General features: G+C 50.1%; 1 protein-coding gene across 8 annotated transcripts in view; it reads left to right on the forward strand.

Moving 5' to 3' along the window:
* FARS2 (phenylalanyl-tRNA synthetase 2, mitochondrial) overlaps window positions 1–22,996 on the forward strand; it is a 310,923-nt gene that overhangs the window by 208,744 nt on the left and 79,183 nt on the right. The window contains exons 9-10 of one of the 8 annotated variants that reach the window (XM_070361058.1): window positions 8,737–8,845; window positions 9,844–10,122. The exons of 5 other annotated variants lie outside the window; for them this stretch is intronic. In XM_070361058.1, coding sequence (XP_070217159.1) covers window positions 8,737–8,812 — 76 coding nt within the window. In that variant the 3' untranslated portion in view covers window positions 8,813–8,845; window positions 9,844–10,122. Of the gene's footprint in view, window positions 1–920; window positions 2,302–8,736; window positions 8,846–9,843; window positions 10,123–22,996 lie in introns of those variants that run through there. 2 more of the 8 variants (XM_070361059.1, XM_070361057.1) reach the window with 2 other exon arrangements.

A 22,996-nucleotide genomic window follows, 5' to 3' on the forward strand; every position in this document is an offset into this window, starting at 1 on the left:
TGCGCGCACACGCGCATGCAGATGCAGGGGCTATTGAGTACCTGTTCTGTGTGAGCTACCATTTTATATGCTGGTACAGGGGGAGGGTTCAGGCTTGGAGAGTTTAAGTCACTGGCCTGAGGTCACACAGCTGTTGGGTGGTCATGGCAGGACTTAAAGGAGACACAGCAGCTTTTGCATTGCTTCATATCTTGCAGAAAAACCAAATCAAATCTGGGTGTTGGCTGTTTCTCCCCCTCCCTGCCATGAAGTGTGCATGCTAAGTCAATTCAGTCATGTCCGACTGTTTGCGACCCCATGGCTGTAGCCCGCCAGGCTCTGTCCATGGGATTCTCCAGGCAAGAATACTGGAATGGGTTGCCATGCCCTCCTCCAGGGGATCTTCCTGACCTAGGGATCGAACCCAGGTCTCTTGCATTGCAGCCAGATTCTTTACCGTCTGAGCCACCAGGGAAGCCCAGATTATAACACACATACATATAAAATACATACTTTAGACACCTGTATAGGAAACTGTAAATGAAGAACAGTATAGGCTAAAGCTTGAGCTATAATTGATCCAGGATGATCCATGTATAATATGCTTCTGAATCACATGAATCCCTCATATGACTTTTTAAAAAATCACTTGTCCGTTGTTTAAGCTTTCTGATTAATTGGAGTTAAGGGCTAAGGATGGTTTACTCCAAGATAGAACTCTTACTCTGAACAAATTATTTTCACTTGAAAAGCCTTTTGGAATATCTGAAGTCGTTCCTTCCCCATCTAAAGCAGTCACTGAGAGTTGGTTTATAATATATCCTGCCTTTGCCCCTGCGTGTAGAATCTAACCTAGCACCTCAGGAAGAACGGAAGAAAATTTTTTTAAATGTCAAAAAAAAAGAAAAAAATAGAACTTCCTCCTTTGCATCTTCCTCCAGCTTCTGTCGCCGACCTTGGATGCCTGCCCTCCAGGGCGAGATACGAGAGTAAATTTGCACAGTTGTGAACAACTTAAAAGCAGCCAGTTCCTGAAGGCCTGGACCGTGCCGGTGCTCGTCACTCAAGAGGCCAGCACAGGAAGATGGGCCCGCGGGTAAACGCATCGGGTACCCCGAGCCCCCCGCGGCCCAGTCACGTCTTCAGAGGGCTCTCTGCATCCTCGCGACAGTTGCTCTCAGCAGCCTGGACAGGCGCGTTCACTCTGACCTTGCTTGGGTCTCACCCTGCAGAGCATCTCAACCTGAGCTTGACTTCCTCCCAGGGAGATGGTACTGAAGGCAATGCCGTTATGAGCTCAGAGCATAGGCTTTAGGGGAAAAGGCTTGATGAGTGGCTTTTTAGAGAAATATTTTAGACTAATGAACGAAACAAATAGCTCCACTCTAAGAAGAACTCTCAGCTCCCTTATGATCTACCTTCATGCACACACAAATTTTCTTCCAGGAATGGGGAGCAAGTGTCCATGGGTGAGACAAAGAACCGAAGTAATAACCCAGCTTTGATCAAAACTCTTGTGTTACAGCGTTCCCTCTGAAAATGATTTCTAATCAGTGAGCACTTCCACAGCGTGCTCAGGAGTAATTACCTTACATGTGTTTCCTCTGAGCTCTGATTAGAAGCAAGATGTGAGATCAGAGGGGCAGAAGAGGAAGGTAAGAAGGGAAAATCTCACCCAGGCGCTGAAATGCCCAGGTTGAGGGCTGTTTCATAAGCTCGTGCCCCGCGTAGGGATGTCAACCTCCATTCACCCTCGTCCCGCTGCCAGTGAACACATGCCCACTCTTTGGGGCAGTGTTGACGATGTAACGATGGCCACTGAGGCAGGGCGACCAGCTGGCTCCAGTGAAAGCGTTTGTTCTGGCAGCACACAGACGTGTGGGCTGCTAAACCCTCTTCTCGCCCTGTGTCCTGGTGGTCAGGGCTCAGTTTTCAGCACGGACTGCTAGGTGCAGACTCTCTAGCCCACACGGTAGTTGAACCTGGGCTTCGTTAGTCCAAGAAGGGACCCAGGGGCCCGGGAAGGGAGGTCAAAGACTGGGAACGATTCTGCCTGTGAAAGAAAGGCACAGCAAGAGGTGGCGAGGGCCAGTGGGTGGTGGGGTCACTGGGGTGGCGAGGACTACGTAGGGTCTGTGCAGGCAAGAGGAGGTCTGTGACCCCCAGCACTTGCTGGATGGGAACGAGTTCCTAGACTCTTGAGGATGTGTGACGAGGGGCTTCCCTGGGGTCCAATGTTGAAGACTTCGCCCTTCTGGTGCAGGGGGTGCGGTTTTGAGCCCTGGTTGGGAAGCTAAGATCCCACATGCCTCATGGCCAAAAAACAAAAAACCCATAGAACAGAAGCAGTATTGTAACAAATTCAGTAAAAGACTTAAAAAAATGGTTCAAATAAAAAAAATAATTTAAAAAAGAATATGTGAGGAAAATATAATAAAAACACATGCACAGGGAAGAGCAGAAGCCTTCTTTATGGCGAGAGTCTGACTGTGAGGTAGTGCCCGGGAAGAGAAGGCTGTCCTGTTGGCCGACGAGACCGGAGCCCTCAGCCCTGTGTCACAGGAGAGCCCCCCGTGGCTGCCCTTCCCTCCCCTGAGAGGGGCCAGCTGTGCGCTTTAGCCCTGCTCTCAGGTGGCTGGCAGGATGTCAGCAGGGTGGCCTCTGTGAGCTTGGCTGTTCAGCCACATGATTCCCTTGAAAGCACCCTCTCCAGGCGGCACCCTCCCCAGAGAGGAGCTTGGAGGTGCCAGCGTCTGATCTTCCAGTTTTAAACCCAGCGTCAATGGCTTGCTCACGTGATGACCTGCATTCCCACTCCCAGTAGGTAATGATACAGTTTTAAAAATTTTTACCCTCTGCAAAAGGACTGAAAGAAGCTGATATGAATGGCAGGTTTATTTTAGTGACTGGTTCCCTGAATATGTTTACCAATGGGAATAGCTGCAAACTCAGGTCCTCTTAATGAAAACAGACTCAACAGACTCTCTGCTGACTCAGCTCTTAGGGCTCTGAAGCAGTGCGTGTTAGGCACAGAACAGCCCCTTTCTGAACATCTTTGCATTAAAAACCGACTTGGCTAAGGTACCCTCCCCACCTTCGAAGACGCTTCAGTTCTCAGATTCTCCTGCAGACCTTTCACCCATGAGTAAATATTAACTGAGAGAGTGGAGGGCAGTCATCCTGCCTCTGCTGTAGGACGGGGGGCTGCCCTCTATACCACATATATATACATACTATGCATATGTAGACGGGGGCTGCCCTCTATACACACGTGTATATATGTGTATATATATATATATATATACACACATCCTGTACATATGTAGATGGGGGGCTACACTCTATACACATGTATATGTATATATATGCCATACATATGTAGACGGGGGCTGCCCTCTATCAGATCAGATCAGTTGCTCAGTCGTGTCCGACTCTTTGCAACCCCATGAATTGCGCGCAGCACGCCAGGCCTCCCTGTCCATCACCAACTCCCAGAATTCACTCAGACTCATGTCCATCGAGTCAGTGATGCCATCTAGCCATCTCATCCTCTGTCGTCCTCTTCTCCTCTTGCCCCCAATCCCTCCCAGCATCAGAGTCTTTTCCAATGAGTCAACTCTTCGCATGAGGTGGCCAAAGTACTGGAGTTTCAGCTTTAGCATCATTCCTTCCAAAGAACACCCAGGGCTGATCTCCTTCAGAATGGACTGGTTGGATCTCCTTGCAGTCCAAGGGACTCTCAAGAGTCTTCTCCAACACCACAGTTCAAAAGCATCAATTCTTCGGCGCTCAGCCTTCTTCACAGTCCAACTCTCACATCCATACATGACCACAGGAAAAACCATAGCCTTGACTAGCCGGACCTTTGTTGGCAAAGTAATGTCTCTGCTTTTGAATATGCTATCTAGGTTGGTCATAACTTTCCTTCCAAGGAGTAAGCGTCTTTTAATTTCATGGCTGCAGTCACCATCTGCAGTGATTTTGGAGCCCCCCAAAATAAAGTCTGACACTGTCTCCACTGTTTCCCCATCTATTTCCCATGAAGTGATGGGACTGGATGCCATGATCTTCGTTTTCTGAATGTTGAGCTTTAAGCCAACTTTTTCACTCTCCACTTTCACCTTCATCAAGAGGCTTTTTAGTTCCTCTTCACTTTCTGCCATAAGGGTAGTGTCATCTGCATATCTGAGGTTAATGATATTTCTCCTGGCAATCTTGATTCCAGCTTCTGTTTCTTCCAGTCCAGTGTTTCTCACGATGTACTCTGCATATAAGTTAAATAAACAGGGTGACAATATACAGCCTTGACGTACTCCTTTTCCTATTTGGAACCATTCTGTTGTTCCATGTCCAGTTCTAACTGTTGCTTCCTGACCTGCATACAGATTTCTCAAGAGGCAGATCAGGTGGTCTGGTATTCCCATCTCTTTCAGAATTTTCCACAGTTTATTGTGATCCACACAGTCAAAGGCTTTGGCATAGTCATTAAGCAGAAATGGATGTTTTTCTGGAACTTTCTTGCTTTTTCCATGATCTGGTGGATGTTGGCAATTTGATCTCTGGTTCCTCTGCCTTTTCTAAAACCAGCTTGAACATCAGGAAGTTCACGGTTCACATATTGCTGAAGCCTGGCTTGGAGAATTTTAAGCATTACTTTACTAGTGTGTGAGATGAGTGAGATTGTGCGGTAGTTTGAGCATTCTTTGGCATTGCCTTTCTTTGGGATTGGAATGAAAACTGACCTTTTCCAGTCCTGTGGGCACTGCTGAGTTTTCCAAATTTGCTGGCATATTGAGTGCAGCACTTTCACAGCATCATCTTTCAGGATTTGGAATAGCTCAACTGGAATTCCATCACCTCCACTAGCTTTGTTTGTAGTGATGCTTCCTAAGGCCCACTTGACTTCCCATTCCAGGATGTCTGGCTCTAGGTCAGTGATCACACCATTGTGATTATCTCGGTCACGAAGATCTTTTTTGTACAGTTCTTCTGTGTATTCCTGCCACCTCTTCTTAATATCTTCTGCTTCTTTTAGGTCCATACCATTTCTGTCTTTTATTGAGCCCTTCTTTGCATGAAATGTTCCCTTGGTATCTCTAATTTTCTTGAAGAGATCTCTAGTCTTTCCCATTCTGTTGTTTACCTCTATTTCTTAGACGGGGGCTGCCCTCTATACCACATATATATACATACTATGCATATGTAGACGGGGGCTGCCGTGTGTACCACATACATATACCAACTATGCATATGTAGAGGCTTCCCTGGTGGCTCAGATGGTAAAGCGTCTGACCGCAATGCAGGAGACCACTGCCCTCTGTACACACATATATATTTATATACATACTATGCATGTGTAGACGGGGGCTGCCCTCTATACCACATATGTATATATATGTACATACATACTGCACATATGTAGATGGGGGGCTGCCTGGGGTGCCCCTCCCCTCTCGCAGGCTCAGATGAAACAGCCAGAATGGGCTGTTACGTCCAAGGGGGAATCTGGCCAAGGCTCTGGGCCAGTGCGTCTGTTGATATGTTAGATTTATTCAATTAGAGCCACAAGCAAAGGAACCTGAGTTGTGGGGTTGATTTGAATAATGCCTCAGAGGAGGAGTGTGTAAAGCCATTAGGAAGCCCCAGGGGAGGAGGAGGGCGGACCAGGCTCCTCCAGGGTCCCCACACAGCCCCCGTGCTCCAGCCCGCTTTGCCTGTCCATCCCGGGGGACCAGGGTCCCAGCCGGACGGCAGACGTGCCTTTTGTTCAGGGCCAGGGCATCATTTTCCTGCTTCACCATCCTCTGACATCTCCTCCACGGGTGTGAACCTGCAGCAGAAAGGAAGCTGGCGGCTGTGGAGGCTTTCAAGTCGGAGGGGCCCTGAGACCCCGGGGGATTTGGTCCTGTCAGATCGGCCCTTTGTCTCGGCACATGTGCGTCTGGCACAGAGGGCTGCATAGAATTGATCTGATGCTTTAAAAAATCAGCGCGTGTGAAGTATTGGAACTAACTGCCTGGCCTCACACGTTACCGTTGGCTGTAGGATTAACAAACCACGCAGTGCCACAAAGAGCCTTTTCTGGGCTCTCATTTTTAGCGCCCCGTGGCCTTTGATCTTTTCACACTTCATTCAAAGCGTGAGGCGTCTTCAGCATGTTTTTTACGCACCAGCTGAAGGAGGGTCGGGAATAGGTCGTTGCAAGGAGGCTGTCCTGTTCTCAGGTCCACCTGGTCCAAAGCCTCGTGGTTTGGTGGATTGATATGAGGGGGAGTTCTCATGCAGAGTAGCAGTGGGGAGACACGGGTAAGAGCGGGAAGGTTTTCTCGGAGTTGCCTGATGCCCTTAATTCTGAATTTTAATGTCACGCTTACGTCCACGGCCTCTCGCTGTCCTCGGAACATGTTCCCTATGCTACGCTCTGCTAAGTCACTTCAGTCGTGTCCGACTCTGTGTGACCCCATAGACGGCAGCCACCAGGCTCCCCCGTCCCTGGGATTCTCCAGGCAAGAACACTGGAGTAGGTTGCCATTTCCTTCTCCAGTGCATGAAAGTGAAAAGTGAAAGTGAAGTCGCTCAGTCGTCTCCGACTCCTAGCGACCCCATGGACTGCAGCCCACCAGGCTCCTCCATCCGTGGGACTCTCCAGGCAAGAGTACTGGAGTGGGGTGCCATTGCCTTCTCCGAACGTGTTCCCTGCTGCCCTACAAATGGGGGCTACAGCGTCGCGAGGAGACTTAGGTTAGGGACGGATACGTCTGGCTGCAGGGGCACAGCCATCACCAGCCGTGTGGCCCTGGACACGTCCCTGAACCCTGAGAATCCGCTTCCTGGCTCTGAAGTGGAGGTGGGGTCTTCTGTCTCCCTGTCCACTCCAGCCTTTCCAGGGTGCCTCTGCTCTAGGGAAGAGGAAGTCTTTACCTAGGAGGGGTTGGATTATGAATCTGTTTACTAAACTCGGTACGGTGTTCCTGGCCCCCTGTAAACACATTCAGCAGAGATGCCTCTGGAGAGGCGAGGGAGCCTCCACGTGTCCTCTGCTTGTGGTCAGCACTGGCAAATCTGATAGGTAGGTACCGTGCAGTGAAGATATGGACCCCGATGTACTTTGGTTTGGTTTGGTTTGCTGTGTTCCTCACCCACAGTAGGAAGGGTACAGGCAGCTACTCTTTTACCCAGGAGGGTCTTCACCCTCATCCCATTCCAAGCAGGACTGTAGTCCCACCTCTTGTTTCCTCCTTGCTGGTCGGGACCAAGGGCTTCTTCTTCACCCATGGTGGCTCAGACAGTAAAGAATCTGCCTGCAATGCAGGAGTCCTGGGTGTGATCCGTGGGTTGGGTTGGGAAGATCCCCTGGAGAGAAGGGAATGGAAACCCACTGCAGTATTCTTGCCTGGAGAATCCCCTGGACAGAGGAGCCTGGCGGGGTACAGTCCATGGGGTTATAAAGAGTCGGACACAGCTGAGCGACTAACAGTGTTAATGTTTGTACCCTTAGCAGAGTGTTCAGCACCTAGCATGTCATCATAGTGTATTGGTTGACTGCCTTGGTTCAAAGTAAGCCAAGAAGATGAGAAGGAATATTTGAAATTTAACACAGTCCTCAAAATAAAATGGAATTGTCACAGGTAGGAAAGACAGAGCGTGCGTCCGTTTGCCAGCCTGGCCTGCACGCGTGCTGACTAGGGTTAGACCTTTTAGCACTTGATCAATCACCTCTGATTTCTGCATCACCATGAGAAACGTGTGCCGTTCTGTCCCACTTACCCAGATCACGCCTCCTTCGTTCAGAACGTTAGGAAGCTGGTCCCTGTACCTGAGGCAGGACACGTGAGTCCAGCAGAACAGCAGTGGGTTCAGGGTGAAGTCTGATGTTTCCCTGTGTGAGGAGCGGGTGGGGAGGTGGTGGGGAGAACAGAAGCGTGCGCTCCAGCCTCCATGGAACCACCAGGGATGGTGCCTGCGCATCACGTGTGACCCAAACAGACCGCCAGGGTCCCCCCGTCCCCACCTTTTGGCCACTCCTGCAGTTAGCTCGTGAGCTGATGGTTAAGAGCTTGAAGTGGGGAGCCAGACAGCCTGGGTTCAGATCACAGCCGTCTGGGGAGGCTCCTCTTGGCGGGGCGGGGGCAGGGGGGTGGTGCAGGGTTCCTGAGGCAGGGCCCCGCCTTCCCTCCCAGGCAGGGGGTCGTCCACAGGCTGCAGTGCGAGAGCAGGGCTTGGGGTTGCCAACAAGGGTCCCTGCTTCGTGAGGGCCAGACCTCCCTCACCTACTTCTGATCATTTCTTTCTTAATCTTTGACTTCCCCCCCACCCCACTCCCGTCTTTCTTTTTTCTGTCTCTCTGCCCCTCAAAGAATTCAAATCCTTTTAGGTTAGATTTGGGGGTTTTCTTTACCTGACTCTATTTGAGGTATATCATTCAGGTCCGCTACCGTTTAATAATTTTCTTTATGGCATTGTTTTGGTTGTTATATGGAAGTAGTCTTCATGAGCATGTTTAGTGTCCAAACTAACACCGAGGCATTACTTTGGGGATAAGATCTTGGTCCTTCCCTGCCCCATCCCTGGGCCCACACGGCCCCTGGCCCTCAGCGGGTACCAGCCCATCCCTGCTGAGGGGATATGTGCTGCATAAAATAACACTGTGCTGTAGATTCATGATGCCTGTGGGTTTGTAGTCAGGGCTGGGATTTCGGAGCACCTCATTATTCCGTTTCAACAGTCTTATTACAAAATGTCTTACAAAACCACCAGAGCGCACCGCGTCCCGGTTTGTCAGAGGGTCAGCTGCTGTCGCTGCGGCGGTGCTCGGCAAGCCTCCTTGAATTAACCAGTCCTGCGGAGTTCTGGCTGATGTGGAAAGGTATGTGGTTAGCATCTATTTGTTCTGTGCATGCATCTCTCAACCATGCTCTCCATCTATTTTAAGGAATGTTTCTTTGGGTGCTGTTGTTTTTTTTTTTTTTCTATTTATGTCTTCAGCATAAAAATATAAATAGATCATTTATCTCCGGTATCCTTCAAGTGGCTTGCATCATCTCATGCTCTTACATAACCGAAGTTTCTGTCCCCGGGACACATCATTTGGGAGATTTGAGTGGTTGGAAACGGCCTAGGAACACGAAGGCCAGCCTCCAGGGACCTGAGGCTCCCTGCGGGGCCTGCGCTGTGCCTGCCGGCTCCCCGGCTCCCTTCCTGATAACGCCGTATGGGATACCTGTGCCGTTCACCCCACCTGGCACCTGGCCTCAGACCATTTAAAGATAGAGCTGAGTTTTGCTCATTCTTGGATCCTCCACAAAGTCTAACACACACCCCTCGGGACTTGCGTGGCTGTCCAGCGACTAAGACCCCATGTTCCCGATGCAGAGGGCCCGGGTTCAGTCTTACCTGCCGCAACTGAAGAGCCCAAGGGCTGCAACTGAGACCCAGTGCGGCCAGATACCTTTTTTTTTAAGTGTAGCTCTACTCTCTGAACGTAGTTGATGCTTTGATAAGGCCATAGTTGTTGATGCTAGTTGATGCTTTGAGAAGGCCATTGCCTTCTCCGGATGCTTTGATAAGTCGTCAGTAAATTTGTGGCATAAAGGTTTTTTCTAATTGAGGTATAATTGACATACAGCATTATGTTAGTCTCAGGTGTAACCCGACAGTGATTCCATGTTGGTGTATATTGCAGAACGATCACTGCAGTAAAACCAGTTCACATCCGTCGTCATATGTAGTTACATTTTTCTCTTGTGCATAAACATTTCTTGAACGTGGTAATAGCAGGAAAAATAAAATATGAGGTATGCACTGTGCCTATGTATGCGTATTGTAATTAATATGTCACATACATTATCTCATTTAAACCAACAGCATCTCCATAAAGCGTGTGCATGACTATTACTAACACCATGTTGTGGATGAGAAAGCCAGGCTGGAGAGCTTTCATAACTTGCCCAAGTCCACACGAAGAGCTGAGATCTGAACACCAGGCTGCGTGACTCTAGAGCCCGTGCTCGTAGCCGCTCGCTGTAGAGAAGGGCTTGACCTGCTTGCGACCCGCAGAACAAGGTCATCACACGGTGTCTGGGGTTGATCAGTGATGACCGTCGGCGATGAGACCTGAAAGTGTCCCTCTCCTGCCATTCTGGTTTGGTTAAAAAAAAAATAAAAATGTCTTCTCAGACATTTTCTGAGAAGGCGTTTTTTTTGAATTCCCAGAAGCCTTGATCGCTGGAAGAGGATACAGTCAGCATCCTGACTATTAGGCAAGTCCCCCGGCCCCCACCACTGGAACCTCCCTTCCCTGTTAGTAGCCCCTGCAAACTGAGGGCAGAGGGCAGAGCCTGGTCTGTGGGTGGGATTCAGGGGCGACAGTGAGGGGCTTTCAGGACCAGGCGTGGAATGGGAAGTGGTGACAGGAGACACGGAGAGCCAGCTGGATCTCCCGGGCTGGGGTTTGCATGCTGCTGCCAATTTCGGGGGGCGGTAGTCCAGCACAGGGGCCCCGTGCCCCCGGGGGTGTGGCAAGCTCTCCTGCAGAGGCTGGGGCCTCAGGGTCAGGCAGACCTGATATTGGGTTCTTATCCTTTTCGTCCTGGGTCCGTGACCTTCGACACATGACTCACCCTCTCCTGGTGCACCAGTCACCTTTCGTAAGGAATAAAGTTAATAGGCTTTTGACTAAAGGTGGCAGATTGAACACAAGCATTAGCCTCGGTTACCTCTCAGGATGTTCTGACAGTAACAGTAAAGAGTTTGGGGTTTTGGGGTTTTTTTTTTTTTATGAGGCATAAATTAATCAAGGACCAGGTGAATGGGGCAGGGGTGGGGGACACATCAGCAAATGTAAATTTGGGAGCTGATCAAGCATGCGAGCTGGAGACTCCAGGAGCCCACCGGAGGACTGTGCTGGGGGCCGCTGCCTTTCACAACAAGCCTGCAGAAATATTTGACTCTTCAAATATATGCAGATAAAAATAACAACCAAATTTCAGAAAGGAAGATCTGCAAGACTGTTATAAAATAGTTCCCTCTTCCTAGGAATTCAATAAGTGTTCAGTTCAGTTCTGTTCAGTCACTCAGTCGTGTCTGACTCTTTGCGACCCCATGAATCGCAGCACGCCAGGCCTCCCTGTCCATCACCAACTCCCAGAGTTCATTCAAACTCACGTCCACCGAGTCGGTGATGCCATCCAGCCATCTCATCCTCTGTCGTCCCCTTGTCCTCTTGCCCCCAATCCCTCCCAGCATCAGAGTCTTTTCCAATGAGTCAACTCTTTGCATGACGTGGCCAAAGTATTGGAGTTTCATCTTCAGCATCAGTCCTTCCAATGAACACCCAGGACTGATCTCCTTCAGAATGGACTGGTTGGATCTCCTTGCAGTCCAAGGGACTCTCAAGAGTCTTCTCCAACACCACAATTCAAAAGCATCAATTCTTCGGCACTCAGCTTTCTTCACAGTCCAACTCTCACATCCATACATGACCACTGGAAAAACCATAGCTTTGACTAGATGGACCTTTGTTGGCAGAGTAACGCCTCTGCTTTTGAATATGCCATCTGTGTTAGTTTTCCTTTCTCCTTCAAGGCTCCCCTCATGTACAAAGGTCACCGCGTGGCCGTGTTGACTGACTGCTTTCCTCAGCGTCGTCCAGCCACCCATCGGCCCTTTCGTTGTCTGTCACTGACGTCCAGCAAAGAAGAGGACAGTGGGGGACGCTGTGGACAGAGGCTTCTGATCTGTGCTTGTTGACGCCTTTGGGCCTCGTGGGGCACCTGGACTGAGGCAGTGGTGGCCGGACCCAGGGCGTAGCTGGCATGCTTAGAGGAACCTCCGGCCTTGGTGGGAAGAGCGTTAGAAGCACCTCGCTGCATGTGAGGATCTAGCATCCAGGGTGCTTCCTGATTGGTGGGAACAGACCAGCCTCCCCCAGTCGGTAAGGAGATGGTGGCCCCAGAGGTCCTAACAGGTTCTTTTGGGGCCCCTCAATCTGGGGCAAGAGGCGCCCACCCTGAGAGGTAGAGTTTGGGTTTGTGTGTGTGTGCAGGAGAGAGACCAAACGTGTATATTTATAAAGCAGGCCATATGCCACTTACTGAACATGCCTTGTATTTTTGTCTCTGCTTGCTTCAGAGATAGGGAAGGCCGGCTAATCAGTCAGTCTAGGCATGCATCTGTGTCTATTCACATACATCTCAGTTGCCTCAGTTGTGTCCAAGTCTTTGCGACCCCATGAACTGTAGTCCGCCAGGCTCCTCTGTCCATGGGATTCTCCAAGAATACTAGAGTGGGTTGCCATGTCCTTCTCCAAGAGACCTTCCCAACCCAGGGATCAAACCCGAGTCTTCTGAATTGCAGGTGGATTCTTTACCAGCTGAGCTACCAGGGAAGCCTAATGTCAAAGCGTATATATTGATGAATCGGTTGAAGAACTGCTGCCTGCATCTTCTGAGATGAGAGCCTTTGTCTAAAGGAGGGCCCAGAGCTTAGGTCCCCCGGCCACACAGGAGTGCAGGGTCGCCTGGGGCTGTGAAAGGCTGTTTCCCCTTGGCTGCACTGATGGGGTCTCCCAGTCAAGCTCAGAAGAGGCAATGGCATCGGAAACTGGATGTGAGAATCCTTAAATATCCGCCCTCCTGACAGAAGCTCCCTGGGGCCTGGAGCTTTTCACCATGAGGATCGGATAAGTGGCTTCTGTAGAGCTGGCCCTGAAGTTGTGCTGTTTGGGAGTCCTTGGCCCCTGGAAATGAGGTTCTGGCTACAGAGGGGCTTGGGTGTATTTGTGCCCTGTCAGGATTCACACGCTTTCAGCTGCATGAAGCCTGAACCGCATTAAGGTTTTTTTAAAACCGGAGAATACTGAAAGCGAGCATGGCCATTTTCAAAGTTTGATGTTCACAATTGTATATAGCTGTTGGTCTTTAGTAAAAGTTTACATTATGATCATTAGCTTAACAGGCTTAGTGTCAAGTTGTGGTTAAGAGGGTGGGTTTGGAGGCGGGCTGCCTGAGTTCAGATCTGCGTGTCACCACTTATGAGCCGTGGTGCCCATCTCTCAGTGTCTGTACCTGAGAGATGAGGAATGAACGCCAGCAGTGTCTGCCTCAGTGCTGTTGTGATGATCATGTAGATTAACACACGGAAGCACTTAGGAGGGTGCCTGGCACAAAATAAGCACTCAGTCAACATGGGTGGTTGGGCTTCCCCAGCGGTGCTAGTGGAAAAGAACCCGCACCGATGCAGGAGACATAAGAGACGCGCATTCGATCCCTGGGTGGGGAAGATCCCCTGGAGAAGGAAATGGCAACCCGCTCCAGTATCCTTGCCTGGAGAATCCCATGGACAGAGGAGCCTGGCGGGCTACAGTCCATGGGGTGGCAAAGAGTCAGGCATGACTGAAGCGACTTACCATGCACGCAAACACGGGTGATTATCACTGTTGCTAAGGTCTTACTCTGTAGGGACTGGAAGTATTAATGCATTTTTTGAAAGATTTTTGTCCCCAGTAATTAAAAACCAAAAAAGCATAAAAGGTGGAGACTTGAAGGGGGTGAGGCACTGAACTGCGTTTCACTTCAGTGCTTCTCTACTGCACGCTTGCTTCCTTGACAAGTGCTTAGTACGGGCTTTGTTGTCAGAGCCAAGGTGGCGTTTACATGGTATAAACTGGAGGGAAGTTGCCGAGAATTTTGCATTAAAGAGCTCAGTTTTTCCAGATTGAGATAGATACATTGTTAGCCAAATACATGACTGGAATTTCTGCCACAAATTTTCAAGAGATGCATTTCGGGAAAAATCAAACATTTCCTCCCCTAAGATAAAACCGGGTTATTAGATAATTTTAAATTCATGTCACATTGTTTACTCATCCTTCTCAGAGATGCTGATTATATCAATATTTTATATATGTTCACATCCAGCTTCAGATCGGGGTTATTTTTTATTTGAATTACTGCCCCCTGAGCTGCCAAGTTACTTGGCTCTGATGCTCACCCCTGTTTTGTAATTGTTCCTGATAATGGTTTGCAATATACTGGGAGACTTCCATGCAGATTGCCCGTATTAGGCTACAGTTCCTTGACCTTTACCCTGATCCTTGGGAGCAGTGCCTGCTAGGATTAGTAGTGGGCAGGATTGCTGACGTAGCTTGTGATTCACTGTGATCAGTACACTCGCTTAGGCCCAGGCTGTCCCCGGCCCTTCACTTGTTCGGACAGTTGATAGCAGGTTCATTAGATGCTCAAGGTAGAGCAATCATGTCATCGTACTGTAGCATTTCACCCCTGAGGCCTTAGAGCCCTAAAGACAAGGCTTTTCCAGCCAGTACCAACCCTGATAGTTAGTCCAAGAGCTGGGATTGGACTTGGATCCATTTAGTAACTAAATTAAAGGGGTTGTGATCACTCACAGCCACTCAGCACAAAGACAGATAAAATCACGTCCACTCAGCACGAAGGCCAAAAGCCCTGCCATCCTCGGGGAACACACAGCTTAGAGAGGTGACGGTCAGGTAAACAGGTAATTACAGAACTGAGCTGTCCGCCTCCTCTCCACTAACGTGTCCCGGGTCGGGGTCATGCAGTTAGCCAGTAGATGCTGTTTCAGTCCCTCGATGCAGTTGTCAAGTAGGCATCTTTGTTCTTGATGCCTGTCTTTCCGCTTATCCAATCATTTCTTCTTCTGTGAGTCATTCGTCAAAGAACACTCCGGTGCCTGAGCTGTGCTGGGCACCAGCCTTTCTTCGGTGCCACGTGCCCAAGGGAGAGAATCAGGTCCTTGCCTTCAAGTGATTTATCGTCTAGTTGAAGGAGACAGGCATGTGAAGAACCGAGAACAGAGACGTGTCTAAGGACCTGTGATGTGACTAAGAATGACACAGTGCATCAAAGACAGCACTTCTGCCGGGGACCAGCCCCGGCTGATCCAGGGTACTCGAAGGAGAGACGGCGTCGGCGAGGGTCAGGATACGATAGTTTCAATTAGATATTAATTAGAGATATAAAGAGTGATAGAATGAGGATAGCTCAGTAGGAAAATTCAGTGGAGAAAAGAGGCTGAGTAGCTTGGTTTACGCGGGAGACCAATAAAACTTCAAGACAAGACGCTTGCACCACTTACGTAGGCCGCAGGCGTCCTTCCGTTCTCCCGAAGGAGAGGAGACACTGAGGCCTCCCCGGTCGGATCTTAGAAGCCCAGGCAAAATTAGTAAGCATGGTGGGTTCCACGCTCCAGATGGAGACTCAACCAGAGTGAGAGAGAGAGCGACATGGGGAGACCAGTATTTCGAGAAACTGATCCCAATTCTTTATTTTCCAGAGTCTGTTTTTATACACTGAGATGTTATACAAAAGTCACGTGGGGACAGCAGTCCTGACTTTTATTAAAGTCAGGTGCTTCACACAAATGTATACAGAGGTCTTAGGGGTGTTACATCATCTTCTGGCCAGGGGGGCCTGCTGACAATTTACGACCCTCTCCTTGTGATAGCGGTCAGTCAGTCAGGACACTTATTTCTCCAGGGCTGATTATTCTCAAAACAGACGCCACCCAAATAAAGTTACATTCCTACAGGGTGAGGGTGTAGTGGGTTTTAGTTAAGGAAAGAATTTACTTAGCCTAAGGTCTAACGTGATTAATATCAAAGGTTAATACTTATTTCTTCTATATATTCATTAATGTGTGTAAGGGCAGGGGATGTGGAGACTTAGCAACAAACATTGGCTCAACAAATGAAAAACCCTTCACCAACACAATTTCCAATCAGCCCATTATACTTATACTAATAGTTTTCTAACTTCTCTAAAGAACCTGTTTTTAGAGGGTTTAAAGCATCTTGTGCCTCTCACGGTTGGGAGGCTGTGAGCAATCACATGTGGCTGGACGAGCCTGTCAGGCAGGCTAGAGAACCTTCAGAGGAGTTTGTAGGTTAAAACACTCTTATCACGCCCAGGAATTATTATTAACTGGAGCTCTAGGTTAACTCCTTCTCCGAAAGAGGTGGTGGGGGACAGCCCCCCGTAAAGTCAGAGGTGTAGGTGAGCACAAAGTAGTAAAGTAGGCAGGCTCTGGTTATGGGGGTAGATGCTCGAGGAGTTCCAGGGGGACTCCTGAGGCTCGATCCCGCCTTTGCGTATGTCGAGCCTCCTTCCTCATGACCTTTGTCACGGGCGGAGTACCTCACTCTGGCCCCCAACACTTCAGTCCTGCCGGATCCTCCCAAGGTGTTCACAGGCACGCCGTGCACTACTTCATGGAACGAACTTTCGAATGTTCCCTCTCGGGGGCAGTTACACCTTACACTCGGCTAGAAGTCCTGTCGGACTTATTGCCTCCTCCTTCCCTTTCTTCCTCCTCAGTTGAGGCATGTCTGGAATGAGTGGTTCTGGAGGAGGGCCGGCTGGTGGACCTGCCCTGTGCTCAGAACCGAGAGGACCCGTCTAGAGAGAGTGCGCCCTCCCCAGCCCGGCCCTGGATGCTGCTCGGTCGGTCACCCTCTGCACCTCTAGTTCATTTGTTTGCTGGTTCAGTTGAATGCCTACTGTGCGCACATGCTGTAGAGACCGTAGGAAGCAGACAGACCTGGCTGATATGCTCCAATAGCTTATGGTCTAGACCAGCTGGAGAAGCTGACTTTAATCAAATAATCACATGTATGAATGTGACATGACAGCTGGGAGAAGTGTTACAATACGGTGCTTGAAGCACAGCTGAGCGCTGGAGTCGAGGGGCAGGAGGAGGAGGAGGCCGTGCAGAGCACCAGCGAGGCAGCACCATCGAGGCTCTGGCAGGGACACGGGGGTCCCAGGGAGGCCGTGTGGCTGGACTGGAGGGGATGTGGCAACGAGGCTGGGGAAGTAGGGAGCCCAGACTGCACCAGGCCTCGCCACATCCGAGAAAGCCCAAAGTGTATTAAGTAAGCAAAACCTGCTAGATGACTGGTTATGGTGTTCAGAAGGAGGTACCCAGGCTGCCCTACAGAGGGAGGACTGGGAGGAGGAGGGACCCAGGGCCAGGAGGAGGAGGGACCTGGGGCCAGGAGAAGGAGGAGGGGCCCCAGGGCCAGGAGCAGGAAGAGCAGGAGGCACCCTGGGGTGGGAGGAGGTGGCTGCGTAGCTGGGAACCAAGCTTGTGGCCGAGGGAATGAGGGACGTGGACATCCCAAGATTAATAGGAACCAAAGTCTCCAGAACCTGCCCCTTGACTGAGTCTGAGGTTATGGGGGACGGTACCCTGTGTACCACAATGTGCAGGGCTGGCAGGTGTGGGTGAAAGGACAGGACTGGCCGAAGCTGAGGTTTGGGCGGACTGACCTTGAGATTCACCTGCGATGCTGAGGTCAGCGTGCTGCACAGGCTGGAGGGAGCTGGAAAAGGCTAAGTCTCACAGCAGACGTGGGGACTGGAGTGTCAACTTGTGTATGCGTGTGTCTGCGTGCGCATGCATGTGCACGTGGGTGCACGCATGCATGTGTGTGCATGTGTGTATACGCGTGTATGTGCGTGCGTGCATGTGTGTGCACACGCACGCATGCGCGTTGTGTGTGCGTGCATGCCTGTGTGCGTGTGTATGTGCACATGCGTGTGTGTGTATACATGAGTGAGCAGCTGCTCTGTGACGCCGGTGGGTCCTCCCGAGATGAGTGATGGGGAGGTCGGGTCAGGGTGGGCTGAGGACACGGGGGAGCGTCTGAAACCGTGGAGGTGGGAGCGGGCAGCTGCACAGGCGGTCCTGCGAGGGGGGCGCCTGGGAGCTGGGCTCGGGCACAGGTCCTTCGTGGGATCCCGGTACTGGCACGTCCCAGCCTGCTTCCTTCCCCGGGAAACCCGCTGCCAAGCCCTTGAGGCGTTAGTATGTTCAACTGCATAAAAAGATCTTTTACGTTGAAAGAAAAAGGAAAGGAGAAGTGGTTTTTTGTTTGTTTTGCTCCTATTTTCCTGCGTGGGTTTCTCTCTGCCGTGAATCCAGGCCACTGTAATTTTTGTTGACTTTTTTTGCGTTACTCTGGGCCTCCACGGGTTTTTAAATTCATGACTTTTTTTTCCCAATCTTCTCTCTCTGTCGGCTCTTTTATTACCGCTTGTATTTTTCATGTGCTGTGCTGTCCTCGTCCTTACGATGCGTTGCTTACACTATTATTACCGCTGTTCTCTATGCATATTATTACTTGAGTTTTGCAGGGCCTTCCCTGTGAACAGCAGAATGTAATTTATGAAAGATGACAATCATCCCCATAGCACCTCTGTGCTGTGTGTTAAGCTCACCTGACGGCAGTTTCGGGGTTCTTGCCCAGACCGCCAGCTCCCGCAGCTGCACGTGGCCTCTCGTGTCTAGAAGGAGCCTCCCGGGCTCCCCCAGGATGGAGCAGAGAGGGACCTGGCGTCCGCCCACCCGTTTATGGCATTTACCATTTGAACTAACTCTGGGAGAAGTATCTCTGGATTAATTCAAGTGTGTAAAAGACAGGGACTTCCCCCGTGGTCCAGTGGTTGAGACACAATTCTCCTTCAAGTTATTAAGCAAAATTATAATCGTCTGAGTAAGCAATGCCAACTAGTCATTTTTCAGGTCCTTTCGTGAAAAGCTAGCAACATATAATTGGCATGTGTTGTGGTCAAGAGGGAGATTCTTGGGTCAGGCCGCCCGGCTTGGAATGAGAAGGACCTGCCCTTTGCTGCCACGTGTGACCTTGGGCAGATTATAACTTCCCTGCACCCCAGTTTACTTCTCTATAAAACAGACCTAATCCTACCCATCTTACATGATTATTGTAAGGATTAAAAGAATTCATTCACACAGAGCTCTTAGAACAATGCCTGGCACAGGGTCAGCACTTAGCAGAGTCTAGCTGTGATTAGATGGTGTGCCCTCCGGCACCGGGCACTCAGAAGGCCGGGACCGTCTGCTGCCTCCACTGTCAGTTCGTTCAGCAGACACTCGGTGCTCATCACACGCACCTCACAAAGTAGGCGATTGTAGAGTTTTTCACAATGTCTACATATTAATCCACAGTAGTCAGATTGTATATGGTATGAATGCTGATTTCTCTTCTCCCATATTAGTAATAAGCAATACTTGCTCCCCCTTGGGACTTCCCTGGTGGCCCAGTGGTTAAGACTTCACCCCCCACAGCGTAGAGGGCTCAGGTTCGATTCCTGGTCAGGGAGATAAGATCCCACATGCCTCATGGCCCAAAACCCAAAAACATAAAGCAGAAGTGATATTGTAATAAATTCAATTAAAAAAAATGGTTCACTTCAAAAATAAAAAACAACCTCCTCTCCCCTGGAGGGTGGGACTCTTGAATACAAGGGCGTGTCTTCTTTAAGCTTGGTACAGATAAAAGCGTTCTTTTTCAGCCCTTTTCAACAGAGGAATCAGATGATTGAACTTTTAAGAAAACATTCCTTCCAAGTCTGTTTGGACGGACTTGTTTGCTGCAGAGACCTGGTATTATTCTGGGCCGCTGTCTGCTCTCTTAATTGAAGGGCCTTGACACCGACACTGAAGAGGGATTGCCTTTGGGGCCACCGGCGGACAGCTTTCTTTACTGTCTTGTATTGTTAATGACCAGAGAATGTTTTCCGATGAGATCAGAAGCAATCCACTAAAGAAAAAATGGAGAGAATGCGAGCGCTTAGGAGAGCAGAGAGGAGGGATGTGAGAAATCCTAAAAAAAGACCAGAGCTGGTATGGAAGAAGGGGCGGGGCTGGCTTCCATCCCAGCCTAGCTACTCAGAATCTTTTTTCCGAGTGGGAAAGGATGACACGAAATCCTGTCTTAACCAACAGCGAAGATGCCTTTGAAATGATGTGAGGGAAGCCAGAGACGTGGCGTGGCGTTGGACCAGGTCCTGCCCTGCAGCTCTCGAGGAAAGATGCGTCCAGCACTGCGGTTCACCCTCAGGCCACTGGCGTGTCTGCCGGAGGCGCGGAGCATGGACCATCCTTGCCGCCCGGACGGGGCCTTGTGGGGCCCAGGGCAGACCCCTGCTGCCGGCTTCCCCCGCCTCCTTCAGCCTCGCTCAGCAGTGCAAGCGTCGTCTGAACACAAATTAAGCGGCAGTCTTGGGCTTTAAAGAAAAAGGAAAACTTTTTCATTTGAGAAATGAAAAATGTAATGTCTCCTGTGTCAGTTCAGTCTGTGTCCCCTGAAACGATTTCATCTCTATGCTAATTTTATGCTGCAAATAGGAACTCTCCTGCTTACCAAGAGGAGAGAAAGGGCTGGAAATCAAAGACTCTCTGAGTGGCTGGGAGCCCAGTAGACCAATCCCCGCCAGTCCGTCAATTCAGTGCCGCTGAGAAGGTGTCCTCTGTGCTGGCCTGGCCCTCGAGCCCGCCAGCCTTGTGCTGAGGGATCCAAGGGCTTCCTCTCCCACCCGGAGCTGACCCCCGGGCCTGGGGCATTGACTCGTGCCTTCACCAGTCTGCACGTTCCTCCAGGCTCTCGCTCCAATGACTCTCCTGGTTTGTCCACATCCCAAAGCTGACTTCCCTGCATTTCCTCCACTTCTGTTTTCAATGAATAATTAAGACATAAAAAGCACCATCTCAAAAGCACAAGTGCAGAGTCACTTCGGTCGTGTCTGACTCTTTGAGACCCCACAGACTGCAGCCCACCAGGCTCCTGAGTCCATGGGATTCTCCAGGCAAGAATACTGGAGCAGGGTTTCCATTTCCTTCTCCAGCGGGATCTTCCCGACCCAGAGATTGAACCCACGTCTCTTACGTCTCCTGCGCTGGCAGGCAGGTTCTTTACCACTAGCGCCACTAAAGCACAAAGTAACCCACGAGTCCAAGCAGAGGGCTCTTTGAAATGGATGTTGTGTTATGTTTCGTTCTAGACGCATCTGCTTCTCTCACTGGAATATGAGATGCCGAGGGTGGGAACCTCAGTCTGTACCGTTAGCACTAACGTGGGACCTTCCTCCGAGCAGCCACTTACTGCATACACACTTGAATTTTATAACTGATCTGGAGGTTCCTATCGGTCTGTCCCCTGGTAGTTCAAGGGCAAGTGGACAGGGAAGAGGTTGGCAGGGTCTGGTCCTCACGGCGCTTTAGCTGGTCTCGCAGAGGTGCTGCTGTATCGGCTTGATTGTGCCTGTGTCCCTGCAGCTTCCTGCGTCCTTCCACACATGATGCTGCTGGCTTTTAGTTTTCTGTATGTTGTTTTAAAGAGACGGTTCATGATGAAAAGGGAGTATGCCTGTTCACAGACAGGACTGAGGCTGTTGCGAGAGTTATAAAAGGTTGATTTCAGCTGCATTCAGAGAGCCTCCAGCGATGGGGGCTGTTTGTGATGGAGCAAGTGGCCTCAGAGCTTAGAGTGAGAGCAGAGGAACCATGCTATTGTTTGGAACGAACGGGGAAAAGTCCACGAAGACTTTTCACCAGGTACGTCACAGGCTTAAACTGTCCTAGGGACTTTCCAATCTATTGAATCACAAACTAAGGGTCTTTTCATGGTGCCCGGTGAAACCCAGGTCTTCCCACTGCTAGATGAGAGAGCTTGTAACTTGGGTTACTTGTCTGGGGTCTGCTATCCTTTGCCATCCCCTGGACCATACTGACTGTTGAGGCAAACCGCAACACACTTTTTCTAATCGTTCTTTTATTTATAATTCTTATTTTCACATCTGTTAGCAGTTACCTCTCAGCAGTATCCCTGGCATCCTGAAGCCAGAGGAGCTGAGAGAGGGGATGCTAGTGGAGGGCAAAGGAGAAAGTGCAAGACTTGACACTGCAGCAGAGTTCCAGGGTAGACACCGACCGGTTACTGCACTCGGACTGTGAAGTCTTCCCATTTGTTTTTGAAATGGGAGTTGATGCCTTTTGTATAATGTTATCAAAGTGTTACCTTCCCCCACTACCCCCGCTACTCAAACACAGAGCATTGAAATAAGCGTTACACGTAAAAGCCAAACCCCAGGTTTTCACTGGGGCTTCTTCGTCCTCCCCTGTGCCCTGCTGCCCCCCATATTCCCCAGAATTTGGACTGTGTCATGTGGGTATGGATTGTACTTTCAGTTTCTTGGCCTCATGGGAAAAGGCCTGGGACTAGATCTAGTCAGCTGGATTTTCTTCCGCAGAGCATGTTGATGACACAGTACCTATTTAAATGTCTTTGCCTTATACCTTATTTGGTTCCTTTGTTAATAACAGATTTATTATCATGTATATTTACTATTGAAGAATGGGAATGTGAGCCTCATAGTTACTGATCTATTTTGTACGCTGTAAAAAGCTTGTAATATAGGTTTGAGGTGGGCTGGCAAAAAAAAAAAAAAAACCACGGGGCTGGACACATCTTTCCTCGAGAGCTGCAGGGCAGGACCTGGTCCAACGCCACGCCACGTTGGTCTCCGGCTTCCCTCACGTCATTTCAAAGACATCTTGACTGTTGGTTAAGACAGGATTTCTTGTCATCCTTTCCCAATAGAAAAAAGCAGGCTCCGGGTGGTCAGAGACCGTGGCCCTGCAGATGCTTGCCCAAGGCTCCCCTGGCCATGATGCTGACCGGTGGCCCATCTTGGACACCATCGCAGGGTGGTGGGAGAGATGTAGTGGGTGAATACGGGGCGGTGGTCCCTTCAGCCCTCTCTAGGGGCGGGATGGGGGCTGGCGGCACCCCGCGATGCGTGAGGCCCCCGGGACCCAGTGAGGAGAAGGCCCAGAGGGCGCTGACTGGGCAGACTTTAGTGGACAGGACATAACACAGCTTGTCTTCAAAGCAGAAAGGATTTCCTGGAGACTTAGTCCTCACACACTCCTGAGAGATGTGAGATGGGGAAGTCAAGGAGATACAGGGGAGTGGGACACACTCCTGAGAGATGTGAGATGGGGAAGTCAAGGAGATACAGGGGAGTGGGCATGTATGCATGAGGTGACTTCTATCTACTCGATGGTAAGACTGCAAGTTCCATTTCCATTGTATCCATTTTCCCCTCGCGTTAGGGTGTCTGAGCCGGAAACAGCGCAGGGCAGGCATCTCAGTGACCTGGGAGAGAGAGAAGTACAT

Source organism: Bos mutus, chromosome 23, assembly GCF_027580195.1.
Source record: "Bos mutus isolate GX-2022 chromosome 23, NWIPB_WYAK_1.1, whole genome shotgun sequence".
Lineage (NCBI taxonomy): Eukaryota > Metazoa > Chordata > Mammalia > Artiodactyla > Bovidae > Bos > Bos mutus.